Raw genomic sequence first — 18,637 nt, 5'->3', positions numbered from 1 at the left:
TTTAAACAAAAAAACAGAATCTAACGCATATCTAACTAGATTGCTTATTAACTCTTTACAGGAGTTCTGATCTGCATTCCTGCTCTGGTCCCGGCAAAAGCAACACATACAGAGAGAACCTTTGTTTCTCCCGCCCTCCAGCTTTGAAAGTATCTTGTCTCCTCATTGGTCATTTTGGTCAGATGCCAGCGAGGTTATCCTAGCTTCTTAACCCTTTACAGGTGAAAGGGTTTTTCCTCTGGCCAGGAGGGATTAAAGGTGTTTACCCTTCCCTTTATATTTATGACAGACAGTGATCTGTAACACGAGGTGCATGTGCATCATCAGTAGAATGGGCACATGGACAATCACACAAAGGACAATTTAAGGTTATGTAAAAATTGATTGAAGAGTTATATCTAGTTAAAATGTATTTGCTTTTTAAATTTCACTTCCACTTACTGTTTGTTTCCACTCGCTCCCAAAATGTGCTAAAGTGGCTGTACAAACAAACAAGGGACAGCCCATGCCTTACCATAGCGAGATTATTATTTACGTACAAATGTTTTAAATTTTAGAGAAGTTGTTTATTTCCCCAAATGATCCTATTCCATGAAAAAAAGCTTCAAACCCTTCCTCCACTATTTCCAGTTTTTAGCTGTGTTTGTATAGAGGAATCTTTAAGAGATTTATGAGGTATGGTCAGCATTTTAGTGACAGAACTTTCCTACCTCTGTGACACAGATGGACAAGGGAAGGCTTGCAATTGTCTGTGACTGTTCTAGAGCACCAAACGAGGTTTGCATAGGCTCTACGGTCTGCTTCTGAAAGTCCACATTTATTCTAAAAAACATAATTGAATACAAATATAATCCTTTACGCACTATGTTCTGGGATTTTTCTGAAGTGAGAATTTAAAGTTCGGTTTAATAAAAATGAACCTGAGTCACTTTCTATCTAGGTCTAAAACAAAGTTGAGGCATTTATACCTAGCAAGAAAGATATGGGCCCTAAAATGCATATATTACAGTATGGTCCGTGCTTAAAATAAATAAAGGTAGAATGGGGGAGCGCTATGAAAATCCAACAGACCATTGAGAAATTATGTTTTATGTGCCTGCTGTGGCATAACAAATAATGATACATGCAAAGTAGCAGCTGCCCTACCAAATTCTTATAAAATTCACAAAAGCCTAGATTTAATAACTGAGTTTTCCACTATGGCGTCTCTTTTAAGGTTAAGTTATGAAAAAAAATATTTAGGTTGATTACACTAAGGATAAATTCCAAAATATTCTCTCTTTAAGAACATAGAAGTTGCTAGTAATTGACAAGAGTTAAGAAATTCAATATTAATCCTCAGATGTAAATGGGCTGCCTACGCTTCTTAAGGTGCTTTAATAATTAATATTCATATGGATCTTACCAATAATCTTATGGTCTACATAAGCTTTGTTGAAAAGTCCGTATAATCAATGGGAGCTGCAGCTGTATGCACTCTGAACTTAAGGCCATAATTCTGCCTTCAGCCATTTTAACATTTTGAAATATCATATCCAAAGCTTACGGACTAATTTCAGAGTTGCAGCTGAACAGGAACATTTGGCAGAGGGATGTTTCAGCAAGTTGTGTCTAAGAATAAGGGTCGAGTACCCAGGGCAAGCCACTGTTAACAGATTCTTCCAGCAGAACCTTTTCCCTGGACCACTGGACATAGCCTACTCAAGTGGTCTACACTTTCAGTCTGATGGATTCTCCATAGGAGAATAAAAGGTGTTTGCCCAAACATTTTATCAAGGTTTGTTCATTTCTACTTAAGAATGGTTAGTGTCAGCTCAGTGTCCCAAGTCCCTGTGGAGGTTTCAAGAGGTGGAAGGACACTAACAGAGCTTGCAAGCAACACGGGGTGGACACCATTTCTGCCTACACTGCATCTCCAGCCACCAAAAGGTGAGTTTCCCTAATGTCCCCAATGTGCTGCTACTCCTCCCCTTTGGTCTTCAAGTACCCCCTCAACTACCACTACACACACATGCCTACCAGATGCTCACAACATATTAACGCCACATGGCAAGGCAGATGGGTAAGAACTCTGCAGGTTTTGAATATGCATTCAGACTGCTTTTAACCAACAAAATACCCCCAAAACTATTCAAACACACCAGTCCCACTAAGAAGAAATACAAATCTGAGGTTCCCAGACCAAGCCATTTTTGAGTTATAAGTAGCCCCCCCCCCCCAAAAGTGTTCAGTTAGTGATTTTACAATTTCTTTATTTAACACTCTGTCCAAGTCATCTAAACCCTCCAGAATAATTCTGCCCTGGCATAAGATTATGTCTTTGATATCTGAAGTGGACTGGTTTAGTTTTGGTTACGACAGAGGCAGTTCACACTTGATCTTAAAATAAAACAGAGGCCTTGTTCCAACCTAAGACCATGAAGAGACTAGTTTCTCTCCATAATGCAATACCTTGTGTGCCTCAATCCTGTAAATGTCACTCCCTCCATTTTTCCTTCAATCATTTCTGGAGGATGAACACTGAGTTCAAGCGGACTTCTTAACTGGAACATTTTAAGTGCCATATACACTGCTGGAAGAATTTTAAACCGCTCTGCTGGATTACGAGAGAACTCCACAAAGGCTCTGTTTCAAAAAAACAAACAAACCCCTGCAGTGGGTACTTTATTTGAGGAAAAAGTGGATCTGTTCTTCTCCTGGCCCACTTCTGAGCAGGTAAGAGAAATGCAAAAATGTTTATAGTCTCACAGCCACTGCTCAATCTGTCCCTATGTACCTTTAGAACTTTTTTACATATAATTATGGCTATAATTAAATTATTCTAGCATGCTCAAGATTATTGTGTAAATGCAGACATAGCAATATAAACAGGAAGAATTTTGGGAAGATACAACAGAATTAATCATGAAGGTGTTGAAATCTGAAGAAGGCAGAGAAAAGCAATGTTACCAAGGTTCTCAAACACTGGCAGCCTTTTTAGGGGGCTACTGTTACACAAAAGAAGAAAATGACAACGGTGGGTAAAAAGACTGGTTTCTCTACTACTTGTTGATAAACAAACATACTCAGTCTCAAGCCTGCTTCTCTCTCTCTGTCCAACATTTGATTTTCAACGTACACATCTCCTCAACTACTTATACAGATCACATCACAGGAGAGATCACTAAATGTTGCAGACAGATAACAGGGTAACAAAAGCAGTGACACGATTTTTAAATTAGTCTCCACTCATTACTTCATAATTATGATATGTAAAATAATACATTTTTACTTACTTTGTTCCATCATATGCAATGGATTTTACTTGACCACACTGTCTAAAGAGTGACTGCAGCTGTTTATAGTATAGGAAACCATAGGGAGGAATGTTCTTCAACTGTCACAAAAAATAAAGTTAATATTTGCACAGTTTTAAAAATTTTAATGGATTATGCATTTAACCAGAGCCTTGAAGTATTTGTCTTCTCTAATATTCAAAAGAGATGTAATATTTATAACTGTAGTAAATGCCATCAAAATTCTGAAGTTATTTTGAATAAAGGTAGATTTTGTATCAAACAATTTATTTTAAAAAAATAGGTACCCCAAAGTTCCAAGAATTTGTGATTAATGATGCTCTGCTTCCTCCAAAGTAATGCTCAGCATATTCAAGACTGGTTTCAGAGTAGCAGCCGTGTTAGTCTGTATTCGCAAAAGGAAAAGGAGTACTTATGGCACCTTAGACACTAACCAATTTATTTGAGCATAAGCTTTCGTGAGCTACAGCTCACTTCATCGGATGCAGCCAATGAAGTGAGCTGTAGCTCACGAAAGCTTATGCTCAAATAAATTGGTTAGTCTCTAAGGTGCCACAAGTACTCCTTTTCTTATTCCTCTTCTGTTGCAAGAGAGAACGAAACTGCAAAATACCACCCTCAACACTGAAATCTCACATAATTGAAATACACAGTAGATTACTCATTGCCTTAACATACCATTACAATGGTTTTAGAATCTCTGCCAGCCAGTTCCTTCACAGCAATTTCTTCATCACATTGTCCAAAAGTAAAATAGTTTGGGTAGAAAGCACCAGCCATTACAACCTGAAATAAAGCCAATATTTTGCTAAAATGCAACACATTGTATTTAGTTCCTCTCAATGGGACATATTTGCCTTTCAATGCAATTGCAGAACAATTTCATTAATGAAAGCTGTGTGTGTGGCTATCTCTTCTCTAAGGGAAGAACTGTAAAATATAACATTTCAGTTTAAAATTACAAGGCATAGATTCCTAAAGAATGATTTCATAAAAAGGGATTCCCCTCTAGAACAATTTTTAGTATTTATATAAGTACATATGATCTGTTCAAATTATGAAAATCCACTGGCATTGTGGGTAATGCCCCGTGTCTCAATCATCACAGAAAATATTCTTGATTTTCACAGTCGTCATGAAATAGCTACATGAATAGGGTTCTACAGAGCACATAAGACTCACTCACTTTGCACTAACAATATTCACATTAGACCTCAACGCGTTTGATGGCACAGACCTGAATTAAAATTTCACTGAAGACTCAATAATGAGTTGCCTTTCACATCACCAATACCTATCTGAAAATAAGCTGACTCTCTATCAGCCCAGAGGCAATTTCACTTGACAGAGAACTTAAGAGGTTATCTGCACAAAATTTGGAAGTGATCCAATTTTTTTAGTAACTACACAGCCAATGAAGGTCCAAATGTGGCATCCCACACAGGAGTAATGCAGCCCACTCCTGGACTGTTTAGTTTGCTACATTTTTTATTTTTATTCTCTACCCTCAGAGTGTCCTTCCAAACTAGTTTATTTTTATGACTAATTTGGACAGCCACAGCAAAATGACATATCAGGTTTGGTTTTATTTTGATAAACTGTCAGAAGTGAAGGGATAGCCACAGAGCCACTGATCCATAAATAACAGTAACATGAATTGTAGCTCTATTTTCTACACTAACAAACCAAAAAACGTTTGATGATCCCACATGAACTGGGATATAAAACTAAAGGGAGAAAAATTAAATTGAAACATATGATGGGCACTCGTTTGTACTCAAGTGTAACAAGCTTGCTCCAAAGAGTCTAAAAGCAAGTACAATAGATTGTTTAATAGCAATCCTGATATTAGCAACTTCCAGTTAATGACAATTTGTAGCTAAGAACCAATCCCATCACATTAACATCAACATTAACAGGATTAGGATATAAGCAATGGCATGGTGATTATTAGCAACTTTTACTTATGGGGGAATTCTGTGGGACTGCGCACGAGCAGAAATTGCCCCTCCCCCCGGAATTCCTGTGCTTCCCCGCAGAAAATGTCAGGGAAGCAAAGGGAAGCCACATGGTGGGCTGGGGTGGGAGGGTGACCGTGGGCACAATATATGAGGGGGGATTGCCCCCCCCGAAGAGAGGTGAGGCATGGAGGGGGAACACAGGGTTATGTGCCACTCCTCCCACTTTATTTCTGCAAGTGCATTGCTGCCCAGCTGAAGGAGAATGCACCTAGGCTCCGCTGACTCTACAGCTGAAGCCGCCTCCTGGGTCCTAGTGCCAGTAGAGCTACCTTTTGGGTGCTGGGAGCCTTCCTGTTTTCTGTGCAACAGTGAGTGCCCACAATGGGGCTGGGGAAATGAGGGAAGGGTGGTGAGGAGAAGAGGCGGTGGGGAAGGAAGAGGGGGTGGACTAGAGCAGGGGGAGGGGAATGTGTGAGTGAGGGGAGGAGGACGGGGCATGGGGCAGTAGGCAAGGGAGATGAGATGGGGAAGAAAATGAGATAGGGAAATCATGGGGGGTAGTGGGAGCACAGCATGCAGCGTTCCCTTGGCAGTAGCTGCAGCTCCCCCACAAAACAGGCCCTATCCCATAGAATCCCCCACACCCAGACCCCCACCCCACGGCACCTGGACCCCTCACCCCATCAAGCCCTACTGCCCCAGCACCTGGAGCCCCCCACTAAACTCTCCAACCCTGTGCTGAGCCCCATTTCCCCACACGCAGACCCCCGCCCCCGCGCTGAGCCCCAACCATCTTCACCTGGATCCCCTGCAGAGTCCCATTGCCACTGCACCCGGAACCCCCCAATGAGCCCCTGTGTATCCAGCTCCCCCACTGAGCCACGTGCACACAGAAACCTCTCACCTCACACCTAGATCCCCACACACTAAGCCCCTCCACACTTGGATCCTGCCGGGCTGAGCCTGTCCACTCAGACCTGGTGTGCCTGGTGCAGAGCCCAGGGGTGTTTCTGGGGCAGGCCTGGCTCTTGCATTGTGTCAGGGTCAGGTGCAGCCTCACAGCCGAGTCCCTGTTCCCAGGCAGGTGGGGGCTTCCGAGTGATCTCCCACCTCAGTGCAGCCAGTGGCCTGTGCTCCCCACTGCCACGTTGGAGCCACATTTATTTGACAAATAAAATTTGCAGAATTTTAAAATACTGTGCACATAATTTTTACTTTTTTTTGCCACAGAATTCCCTCAGGAATAAACTTTTTTGGAAGAAAGGCACCACTGGCAGGCAGGTTTGTGAGTCTGCAGCCACAGAAGGAAGCAACGGGATGTGCAGAGACCTCCTGCAGGCAGGTTTGCAAGGCTGCAGCTAGGGAAGCAGTGCTGGGACATGCCTTCTCTGGCTGCAGCCCTGCAAAACTTGCCTGCAGTCAGTGATCACCTTCCTCCTCCCTTCCTTCTGGGGCTGCAGCCCAAGAAACCTGCCTACACACATGGACCAAACAGGAGATAAGGGGCTCTGGGCTGGGAGGGCAGAGCTGTGGTAAGAGCAGTAGCAGGGAGCGGGGCTGCAGCCCGACTGCCAGAGCTGCACCACGCATCTCCTTACACCTAACACACTGTGCCCTGCGGTGGGACCACACGCAGGGAAGGAAGCGCAGGGAGAGGTACAGGCATGCGGCTTTGTGGGTCCCATTGTCCCCACTTCCCATAGAAAGCCCCAGCATCTGAGCTGCAACCCTGCCCCACACCTCAGGTGCTCCTCTCCCTGCAGGCAGGTTTGCAGAGCTGCAGCCAGGGAAAGCACCTCCCAGTGCTTCCTTCCCTGGCTGCAGCCTCACAAACCTGACTTCTGCTTATTAGCAACTGCCAGATAACTTTTTGCTGGCAACCGAGGCGATGCTAGTAAGTACAAACTACTGTACTGTAAATTAAAGCATTGCCACTCCAAAAGAAAAATCAAGAAATCAGCTATATATATTAATCCTCCTACCTGCAAAATGAAGCGCTGTTTGTATATATACTCCTGATCCATAACAGGTGGAGTATTAATATACATGTTGAATGATTTTATTCGATTCTTCAGCTCTTCAAACAATTCAGCCACCTGAAATTTTAATTCTAAATAAGGCTAAACAGATTAAAGCCATTTACAAACAAAAATAAGAAATATATAAACCTGCAATAGAAATTGTCAATCAAAATGGGGAAGCTCCTATCCATTTTTGTAGGAACCAAAGGCATCAATTTCATACAATATATTATTGTTAATATACGCTGGCTAGCACAGTAATAATATGTATTATCTGCTATATATATATATACACACACACACACACACATATACATATACACACACACACACGCACTAAGCACCAATAGCATTAAGCACAAATATTCTAACAGTGATAATAACCTAAACTGGCCTATATCAAAATCTTGTTCACTTATACTAAGTATCCCATAACACTTTGCATTTGCTGAAGTAAGCATCTGGCACAAGCAGATAGGAAACTTGCCAAAATCAAGATACATTTCATTCTATGTCTTAGTACCAGATAGGGATGTAACTTCCGGGACCAGTACCTGGAAAGCTAGCATTCAAAACAAAGATAAGGAAGGAACATAGCTGCATAGGACTGTTCTTTGGAGACTGGAATCGTATAGAATTTTTTCCAGTACCATATTACTGAACCTGACTGACACTGGTTATTTGGGCTCTTGAGTATATTTCAGAACGAACTAAATTGTGGTCAAGCAATTGACTATACAATTTATCAACACTATTCTATGAAAGAAATATTTCTTCACACTGCTTAATATCTTAATATCTCTACTCCTAGAAAGGCTGTCCAGCAAACCCCTAATAAGAGATTTGACTGACTGACCCCAGAGGCAAAAACATGGAGTTGCATTTTCTCAATTAACAGCTCAAGATCCATCCTCCAAGAGAGCTCTCTATAATGCAAAATTCCCTTGCTGAAAAGTACATCATGCATTAAGCACAGAAATAGGAAATGACATCCAAAAAACAAAGTAAAAGGAAAGCTGAGGTTGCAAAGTTAAGTATTCAAAATTAGGAAATGCCAGAAAGGTCATCAATGCAACCTTAATCTCACCCCCTTTGTATGTGTGCATTATGACAGTATGTAAACATGTAATTAAAAACTATGTTTCCCCACAGGACCCTGGCCTCATTCATTTCATAGGATGGACTGTGCCCTGGGAACAAACTGGGGTTGTGCAGGGAACAAGGCTGCTGTCTGTAGGACCCTAACCTGGTTTGCTGAAGAAAGCAGGGGACAGCAGAAAGGGAAAAAACAGTCTTGTGGTTAAGACAGGTGACTGTAGCCCTACAGAACTGGATTGTATCCCTGCCTCTGTCACAAAGTTCCCATGTGACCCTGGGCAACTCACAAAAACCAGTTTCTTCCACAGGAAGCCACTAACTCTGCACTTCTTACTTTCTGAGTGTTTAACCGGTTACATCTGAGCCAAAATCTGGATAAGTGTTCAACACTCACAGCTGCAACTGAACTCAATGGGTGCTGTGAGCTGAGCATACAAAGTGCCAGAAAAATGGTAAGTAGTCTGAAAAATCAAGGTCTAGGCATCTCAATATACGCACCCAAATTTAAAGCACACTTGACAATTTTGTCCTTAATCTCTGTGCCTCAGTTCCCCAGCTGTTAAATGGGGATGGATGACATCACCTCTCTTCAAATCGATGTTGTAAAGTTAATGATGATTTTGAAGCACTGGGATGTTGTGGTGATGGGTGTCCTAGAAAAGCCTATGAAGAAGTTAATTCTGCATTCAGGGCAGGATTTAGATAGTATGTGCACTAAGACCTGGGGCCACTCATTGAAAGAGGATAAAAAAATATTGAACTCATTCACTGAGCACCATCCATCCTATATGCTGAATGAGACAAGAGTTCTGTGGAAAAAATAGTATTTGGTCATGTAATTAGAGACCATCATACAATATATGTATAATAAGACCAATTTAAAGGTTGCACAGGCAACCATGTCTGAACTATTGTGTGCTTAATTTTGCAATCTTAATCTCCTAACATGTTATATATTACTGTATATTGCCTAGGCTTTTTTTGCTTAAACTTCCTTTTTCACTATGTAAAATCTCTACTTTTTTCTTGGTTAATTTGCAGGTATTTTTGTCAGTGAGCTTTATTTTTTGAAACTCATTTTAGTAAGATGTTGTAATTCAGTAGTTTATAATGAAGTGTGACAGATACGCAAACTAAATAAGTGTACTTTCATTTAACATTCACCACTATTCCTCATGGGATGGCTTACAATGGGAGCTCTCTCTTTTTATGTGTTTTAGAACCCAATATTATTTCAGAAGTGCACTTTGCATGCTGCACTCAAACAGTACTCATGCTAGGAGCATGCTGTGATGGAACCATGGTTGGACTGTGTGAGAGAATGTGCGTATGAGTGAAAGAGAACAAAGCAGTTGCCTAATTAGGAACCTTGCTACTAGCAAGTGTAAGTGGGCAAAGGCATGTTCGGCTAATCAAGGTTATTCAGGAGTTCTAATTATTTTTCACTCAGCATGCCACATTAAGCTTGAAGCACTTCTGTGATAAGCAGTTTCCATTATCCACTGTAGTAACTTTAGTAACAAAATATCATATAACTTACCCATTTTAATTCTCATGATACAGCTGTGTTGGTTACATTTGTCCTAATAACTGTTTTTAAATTGCTCTAACTATAGAGCATAACATTATATTGCATTGAAAAAGGAGTACCCACAAGACTCCAACTCCAGCCAGTGTACTTCAAGTACCTGTATAACAAATAAATCTTGGGGAAAGAGGTTAAGATATATATACTTGAGGACCTTTAAATACTTATCAGTTTTACTTCACTTTAAATGCAGTGTCTTCTTGCAAAGATATACCAAAAAAAGTGTAAGTATAATATCTTAATTCTTAATTATTGTTTTTAAAGAGCAGCAGATTCATCCAGCGTCCTAATATATTTAGAAAATTAGGAAAGTGACATACTTGATAAATATCACAAACACTGTTGCTCATTTCAACTCACCTCTCTGATTCTCTTGATCTGAATATAATTTGATCGACCCCAGTCAAGTTCTTCCTGAAGGACACAGAGAAAATTAGAGATATAATGCAAACAGGGAATATTTGTTACCTGTTTATTTCCACACTGGTTCCCAACTTCTTCCTCAATCTACCACTAATGGGCTCTGACACTCTCTGTGTAGATATTGGATAAGCAGTCCAGATTCACAACAGGAAGCTGCAGAATTAGGCCACACCATCTACATACCCATTTGCTCATCAGTCATGTATTTCCAAAGGTGTAAAGACGCTAGATATCAATTAGAAACATCATAACTATGGCACTCGTATACCATAGCAATTGGGGCCATATAAAAATACCTTAAATAAACTTACCAGTCCAAACCTTCCACATGACCTCCTTCATGATACACATTGCCCTGGAAAACAGGGTTTCACTTTTTCTGGATGCACAGTTTTAGCAGACATCAGACAGATAGGTCCTGCGGATAATTTGTCCTGGCTACTCAAGGGAGCTTCAGTAAATGTACACTGGTACTCATGATGTATGTAACAATCAGATGGGTATCGAGAGAAGCCAAAATGGCCTCAATCTGAACACATCGTGCTCTGTGTTTTTTGATGAGGTCATTAATGGGGGAAAAAAGTTACCTCTGTGGGTATCACGGACACTTGCCATGGGGGCAATAAAGGAGTTGTTTTTCAAAAGGTAGTGAAAGTTTTAGGTTCTTGGGTTCAGAACCACTTCAAGAGTTTGCCTCAAGTCTTTTTTTTTTTCTTTATCTGGTATCCATCAATCTTCCCTCATGACTTCCTTGAAGGAAGAGTGTAATGGAATGGTGGAGCTAGCTTTGACTTTAGAAAGAAGGAAATTACCTTTAACTTGGGTTTGATTCTCCTTTATCAAGATGAATTTCAATTGTTTCTACATCTCTCCTGGCTATTATTTCAAACATATGTAGCAGAAAGAATTTTGTTTCTTGGTCTCTTTCCCTCCCAGTTCTGACTCTGCAAGTTTCCCTTCCTCCAGAGCTGGAGAATGAATAAAGAGTGAAGCATCTTTTGGACAGCCTTTTTTTTTTTTTTTTTTTTGGGGGGGGGGGGGCGGGGGGGGAGGTGATTCCCTGATTTTTTCTGTTTAAACTTTATAAGCTATTTATGGGATAAAGCCATCAACTCCATCTCTTGGGGAGGACATTTCCCGAGAAGTGAACCTTTATGGTGAACAGGCAAGGACAGAGGTTCTCCAACTGTGGTCTGTGGACCAACAGTGGTCCACAAGCTCCATTCAGGTGGTTCGCAGATAGTTCCCTCTAAGGTGCACGCCTGGGCAGCCACACACGAGAGAAAGAAGGGCCACCCACCTAATTCGTAGAGCTGCACAAGCGTGGCTCCACTAATTAGGTGCCTGGACCCTGGAGAAGATGCACATGTAAGGGGAAGTGGGGTGAGAAGAGGGCGTGGGGGGAATTTGGGACATGCAGTTCTGCGGTGGCCTGAGAAAGAGGCGACTTTCCCCAGCTTCAGGGCTGCGGCTGCCAGGGGAGAGACGGCCCTCCTTCCCAGCCTCAGCTTGGGGGCTTCCGCAGCAGGGGAGAGAGGGAGACACCCGCTTCCTTCCCAGCCCCAGCTCGGAGGCTGCCACCACAGGGGAGAGAGGGCACATCCATTGCATCAGAAAGGTAAGACTACCGGTATTAAAATATGAGTTGTGTGCTTTTATTTGTAAAACAAAAAATGTTAATTATTAAGGTTTTTTATTTTTTATATAGTGCATTTATCCAAAGCACTTTACAATAGTTAGCTAACAGTACAAACAACATTTGGAAAGATCATTAAGTGGTCCGCCGAGACCCTCAGCAATGTTCAAGTGGTCCGCGAAAAAAAAAAAAGTTTGAGAACCACTGGGCTAGGAGGATTCCCCAGGGCTTTTTTAAGAAGGTGAGTGGGGGCGGGTGCTGGATTTCTTGTCTTTAGGGAGCTTGTCCCATTAGATTCTGGAAGGGAGCTCATGACACACACCTGATTCTAGGTGTCTTGCTTTGTTAGGTACCCTGATGGTAGAACAGCAGCTTATCTGAGGTGTGGGAGAGGCCAAGTATGTTTGATGAACTTGGAGCTCCTTTCAGTGCAACATGGCTGTCCACGGGCTGGGAGCAGTTTTGGCAGAGCTCACCAGCACTGCTGAAAAAAAGCTTCCTAAACATGGTGTATTTCTTCCACTTGGAATGTGCATTTTACTCTGTACTTTCATTATGGTAGAGAAAGGAGCACAACTGAAAAGGATGACCAAATGGGAAAAAGGGGCGGGGGGGGGGGGGGGAAGAGAATCAGGACAGGAGTCAAAAAGTGGGCTATATACTACTACTATGGCGGATGCAAAACCTGCTGACTGTGGACAGTCACTACATTTACACCACCAGACACAGCATGATCGAACCCTAGAGTCATGAATCAGGACCATCTCTGATACCAGCTAAGAGAGAGGCACAGCCTATTAATGCTGGATTGGGAGCAAAATCAGGATCATTTGCAACACAGACTGAAAGTTTATAGTGAAATATAATGCAACTCACTATTCATGTTTCTGAATGAACATTGTACCCTCTAACTACTGACAAATTACTCAGCCTTTACTTCCCATTTACAAGTATGTGAAGCTGAAGATTAATGTAGAGACTACTTTGAGGCTTCCTTCCTGTTCTGGAAATACAACACTTCAGTGCCAGTCTTCTACCGTAATGGAAAAAACATTAACTGACCTTGGGATGCCTCAGTTCTCCTCTTCGTCTGCAGGCTTGCCATGCCTAAAATAATGAATAGCTTTTTTAGTTCTCAAGAACATATTGCATTGCCTATCACAACAAATGAATGTAGGCAGCATGTCACAACAACAGCTATTCAACAGTCAAGCTGGAAGGGCATATCAAGTGGGGTCCTGTAGGGACTGGTCCTGGGTCTCATTCTGTTCAATATCTTCATCAATGATTTAGATATTGGCATACAGAGTACACTTACAAAGTTTGTGGACAATACCAAGTTGCAAGGGGTTGCAAGTGTTTTGGTGGATAGGAATATAATTCAAAATGATCTGGACAAACTGGAGAAATGGTCTGAAGTAAATAGGATGAAATTCAATAAGGACAAATCCAAAGTACTCCACTTAGGAAGGAACAACCAGTTGCACATATACAAAACGGGAAACGACTGCCTAGGAAAGAGTACTGTCGAAAATAATCTGGGGGTCATAGTGGATCACAAGCTAAATATGAGTCAACAGCGTAACACTGTTGCAAACAAAAGCAAATATCATTCTGGGATGTATTAGCAGGAGTGTTGTAATCAAGACACGAGAAGGAATTCTTCCGCTCTACTCCGCACTGATTAGGCCTCAACTGGAGTACTGTATCCAGTTCTGAGCACCACATTTCAGGAAAGTTATGGACAAATTGGAGAAAGTCCAGAGAAGAGCAACAAAAATTATTAAAGGTCTAGAAAACATGACCTGTGAGAGAAGATTGAAAACTTTGTGTTTGTTTAGTCTGGAGAAGATAAGACAGAGGGGACATAACAGTTTTCAAGTACATAAAAGGTTGTTACAAGGAAGAGGGAGAAAAATTGTTCTCTCTAACCTCTGAAGATAGTTCAAGAAGCAATGGGTGGTTTAGGCTGGACATTAAGAAAAACTTCCTGTCAGAATAGTTAAGCACTGGAATAAATTGCCTAGGGAGGTTGTGGAATCTCTGTCATTGTCTAACTTGCTCTTAAAAAAATCTCCAATCACCTGTCAGGGATAGTCTAAATAATACTTAGTCCTGCCTTGAATGGAGGAGACTGGACTAGAAGGCCTCTCAAGGTCCCTTCCAGTCCTACCCTTCTACAATGTCTTCACTACCTGCCGGATCGGCAGTGATCGATTCAGCGGGGAACAATTTATCGCATCTAGTCTAGACGCAATAAATTGATCCCCAAGCACTCTCCCATCGACTCCTGTACTCCAGTGCTGTGAGAGGCACAGGCAGAGTCGATGGGGGAGCGGCAGCAGTTGACTCACCGTGGAGGAGACACCATGGTAAGTCGATCTAAGTACGTCGACTTCAGCTATGTTATTCACGTAGCTGAAATTGTGTAACTTAGATCGATCCACCCTCTCTCCCCTGTAGACCAGGGCCAAGATTCTATGACACTGAGTGCAGCAGCAAGGGCTTAACCACAATGCTGGTGTGCTGTCAAATTCAGAGTATAAAATAAGCCAAAAGCATAAGAGGAAAGAGACGAGACGAGAGAGAAGACAACATCCAATGACCTCTAAATGACTGACCATCAGAACCGGGGCACTGCTCATTCAGCATCACCTTGGACTGTATGTAATTGCAATTTAAGGTGCTTTTAGCTTACTGCAGTAGGGATTTGTGTGTTAATAAAATGCATTGTGTGTTTGAACTGCTTGTGTCAATCACTTATCGGATGGGGATGCCACGTGCTTGGGGAATTCCTGAGACCACCCGAGCATACTGAAACCATTAGAATAGCACATGCTCTGGGTGTCCCTAAATCTGACTGCCAGATGTTGACACTGAACGACAGGGGATGGACCACTTGATAACTGTCCTGTTTGTTCATTCCCTCTGAAGCATCTGGCTTTGGCCACTGTTGGAAAACAGGATACTGGGCTAGATGGACCACTGATCTGACCAAGTATGGTCATTCTTTGTTCTTAAAATAATCATTTGGCGTGACAACTATGGAAAATTAAGCTCAAAAGAATATTAGGAAGTTCAAGCCAATGAAAAGAACAGTTATTTACCATATAGTAAATGTGGTTTTTCAAGAAGCTGTCTGGGTGGATCCCACTGTAGAAATGCATGCGCCTCGCACACGAGATTGAAGTCATCTGATTAGTAGTATCTATTGGGGAAGATAGTCTGAACGGTTTTGTTCTATCAATCTAATAAAGCAAGACTCTGGAAACATGCAAAATGCAATTTCTTCTCTTCTGGTATAGAGTGGGGATTCAGGAAAGAAGACAGGGAGATTGAATGATTCTCATAGAACTCAGACCATCTTGGGAATGAATTTAATAGTGAGGTTTCAGCACCACTTTGCTCATATGAAATGTCAGAGAGAGATTCCGCCTTAAGTGCTTGAAGCTCACTATCTCCCAGCCAAAGTGATGGCAACTAGAAGGACTGTCTTCAGGATGAGATGACGTAAGGAGCATTCCAAAAGAAGCTCTAAAGGGAGGCTCAGCCTCAGAAGGATGATACTGAGGTCCCAGGCAGTAGGCAGCTCTCTGACTGGTGGATAGGTATACAGTAAGCCCTTGAGAACATTTTTACCATCAGGCGGGAGAAGACCAAGCATGACAGCACAGGTGGATGGCAAAACAGAGATTGTTGCAAGGCAGACGTTAATGGAGTGGAACAAAAGGCCAGAGTATATGAAATCCAACCAGTAGTCAAGGATCTTTGGTATCAAGGGCTCTGGCTGTACTGGGCTGCTCAAACTAAGAACCTCTTTCATTTTGAGGACTAAGTCTTTCTGGTAGACATCTTCCTGCTCTGTATCAGGATCTCTTGGACCTGCAGGGAGCAGTCGCGGTCCATGCTGGTATTTAACCAAACAGCCATCCTGTCAGATTCAGTGACCTTGGGTCTGGATGGAGTATCTGGCAGTTGTAGTGTGAAATCAGATCTAGGCAGTCTAGGACCTGGAAATGTGGTTGAATGAACATCTGTAGCAGGTTTGCCAGCCAAAATTGGACTTGGACAACAGGGAGCTATGAGGATGATCACGGCTCTGTCTTGTGATTTCGGACACCACCACAGGGAAGGGGGACTTGGTGAGAAGCCATATACTTGGGCTTAATTCCACTGCAGAAGGAGGTGGTCTGGTAATGATCCTGTGCTCACATCCCCTCTGGGGCAAAAGTTCTGACATTTCAGGTTATCCTTGGTAGCAAACACGTCTACCAGTGGGACCTGTGTCCTCAAAATGATGGAATATTAGTTCTATGACAGACCTCTACAGCAACCACTTGTGACTGATAATGGATTGTCTGCTCAGGATGTCTGCCAGGTTGTTGCTGACTCCCACAAGATGAAGAGCCAGGAGGGTTATCTTGTATTGTTGGCACCACGTCCAGAGCTTGATGGAGAGTGGTGATCAGTGGGTGCCTTTTTGCTTATATACGTAGTACTTATTGGATTCACTGTCTGCCAGCATCTGCACTGTGGAATTCTGTAGAACAGGTAAGAATGCCACACAGGCTAGCCTGATGACTTTCTGTTCCAAGACATTTATGTGAAGTCCCTTCTGAGTTAGAGGTCCCTTGTATCTTTAGGTGGTTCAGCTGGGCTCCCTAGGCTGTCCCTGACACATCCAGGACTAACGCCATTGTTGGGGAGAGAAAGTAAGAACAGAACCCAAGAAAATACAAGGAATGATACTAGCTACCACATATAATAATAGATTCTAAGGTCAGAAGAGACAATTGTGATCATCTAGTCTAATTTCCTGATCGCACAAGCCATAGAATTTCCCCAAAATAATCCCTAGAAGATTGAGCATATCTTTTAGGAAAACATCCAATCTTGATTTAAAAATTCCTAGTGATGGAGAATCCACCAACCCTTGATAAATTATTTCAGTGATTAATTACTCTCATTGTTAAAAATTTGCACCTTATTTCCATTATGAATTTGTCTAGCTTTGACTTCCAGCCATCTGAACTGTGTTACACCTTTCTCTGCTTGACTGAAGAGCCCATTATTAAATATTCGTTCCCCGTGTAGGTACTTATAGACTATAATCAAGTCACCCCTTAACCTCCTTTTTGTTAAACTAAACAGATTGTGCTCTTGAGTCTATTACTAAGGCATCTTTTCCAATCCTTTAATCATTCTTGTGTCTCTTCTACAAACCCTTAACATCCTCCTTGAATATTTTGGGTTCTAGAACCGGACACAGTATTCCCGCTGCGGTTGCATCAGTGTCAAATCCAGAGGTAAAATAAACTCTCTCCCCCTACTTGAGATACCCATTTATGCATCAGCTCTTTGGCCAGTGTCACCACCTCAGTTCCATTATGACATGAGGTGGCACTAAGACCTCTGTTCATTTGCTATCTTGCTGGAGAACAGACTGATCTAAGCCAAAGTTGTAGGGCAAGCAGGTGAAATCTGTCAACCAGCATCATATATGTGAACACTAACCTATGGCCTAGCAACCTAAGGCAAGTCCACACTATTGTAGTTGGGTTTGATTTTCTCTCTAGTAACGGTGACTTCAACAACAGGAACCCATCCTGAGGCTATGCTCTGACCGACCTGGAATCTATCACGGCCCCTATGAACTCAATCTTGTGTGATTGGATAAGAGACTATTTTTCACGGGGTTCACCAACAGGCCTAGCTGGGTGAACCCTGAAGAGGGATGGGGAAGAAGGGTGGGTAAAGCGTAAGGAGTGGATACAGATGAGATAGCCTTGGGCGATGATGCCTAGCACCCATTTGTCAGCTATGATAGTAGACCAAGCCTACTCAAAAGGGGAAAGGCAAATGTGGTAACAGGATCTGGACTGCCATTCATGTGGCAACCAACACCCCCATCAAACCTACTGCCTCTGAGAGTATGGCAGTTGTGACCGCCATCCCCTGGAGTACCGGAGTTGTTTTCTCAGTCTGTACACAGGCTTTTGATCCTGTGAGTAGGAGAGTGTCTTCTACTTCTGCTGGGGTTGGTATTTGTACAACTTGTGACAAAATGGCCTTTGTTGGTATGAAGAAAAGGAGTACTTGTGGCACCTTAGAGACTAACCAGTTTATTTGAGCATGAGCTTTCGTGAGCTACAGCTCACTTCATCGGATGCATAGCATATCGTGGAAACTGCAGAAGACATTATATACACACAGAGACCATGAAACAAAACTTCCTCCCACCTCACTCCCCCGCTGGCAACAGCTTATCTAAAGGTTTCAGAGTAACAGCCGTGTTAGTCTGTATTCGTAAAAAGAAAAGGAGTACTTGTGGCACCTTAGAGACTAACCAGTTTATTTGAGCATGAGCCCTCGTGAGCCACAGCCCACCCCATCGGATGCACAGCACATCGCGGAAACTGCAGAAGGTCTTCTGCAGCTTCCACGACATGCTACGCACCCGACGAAGTGAGCTGCAGCCCACGAAAGCCCATGCTCAAATAAACCAGCTTATCTAAAGTGATCCTCAAGTAGAGCCATTTCCAGCACAAATCCAGGTTTTCTCACCCTTCCCCCCCCCACACACACACACATACAAACTCACTCTCCTGCTGGCA

General features: G+C 42.4%; 1 protein-coding gene across 1 annotated transcript in view; it reads right to left on the bottom strand.

Moving 5' to 3' along the window:
* TDRD9 (tudor domain containing 9) overlaps window positions 1–18,637 on the bottom strand; it is a 149,281-nt gene that overhangs the window by 34,406 nt on the left and 96,238 nt on the right. The window contains exons 19-25 of the mRNA XM_037901049.2: window positions 13,086–13,130; window positions 10,325–10,378; window positions 7,240–7,353; window positions 3,975–4,082; window positions 3,276–3,376; window positions 2,452–2,625; window positions 711–822 (exon numbers count right to left, since the gene is read on the bottom strand). Coding sequence (XP_037756977.2) covers window positions 711–822; window positions 2,452–2,625; window positions 3,276–3,376; window positions 3,975–4,082; window positions 7,240–7,353; window positions 10,325–10,378; window positions 13,086–13,130 — 708 coding nt within the window. The remainder of the gene's footprint in view (window positions 1–710; window positions 823–2,451; window positions 2,626–3,275; window positions 3,377–3,974; window positions 4,083–7,239; window positions 7,354–10,324; window positions 10,379–13,085; window positions 13,131–18,637) is intronic.

This window comes from Chelonia mydas, chromosome 6 (genome assembly GCF_015237465.2).
Source record: "Chelonia mydas isolate rCheMyd1 chromosome 6, rCheMyd1.pri.v2, whole genome shotgun sequence".
NCBI classification, from domain to species: domain Eukaryota; kingdom Metazoa; phylum Chordata; order Testudines; family Cheloniidae; genus Chelonia; species Chelonia mydas.
The sequence above is the reverse complement of the archived record's forward strand: the minus strand, read 5'-3'. Positions and strand labels throughout refer to the sequence as shown.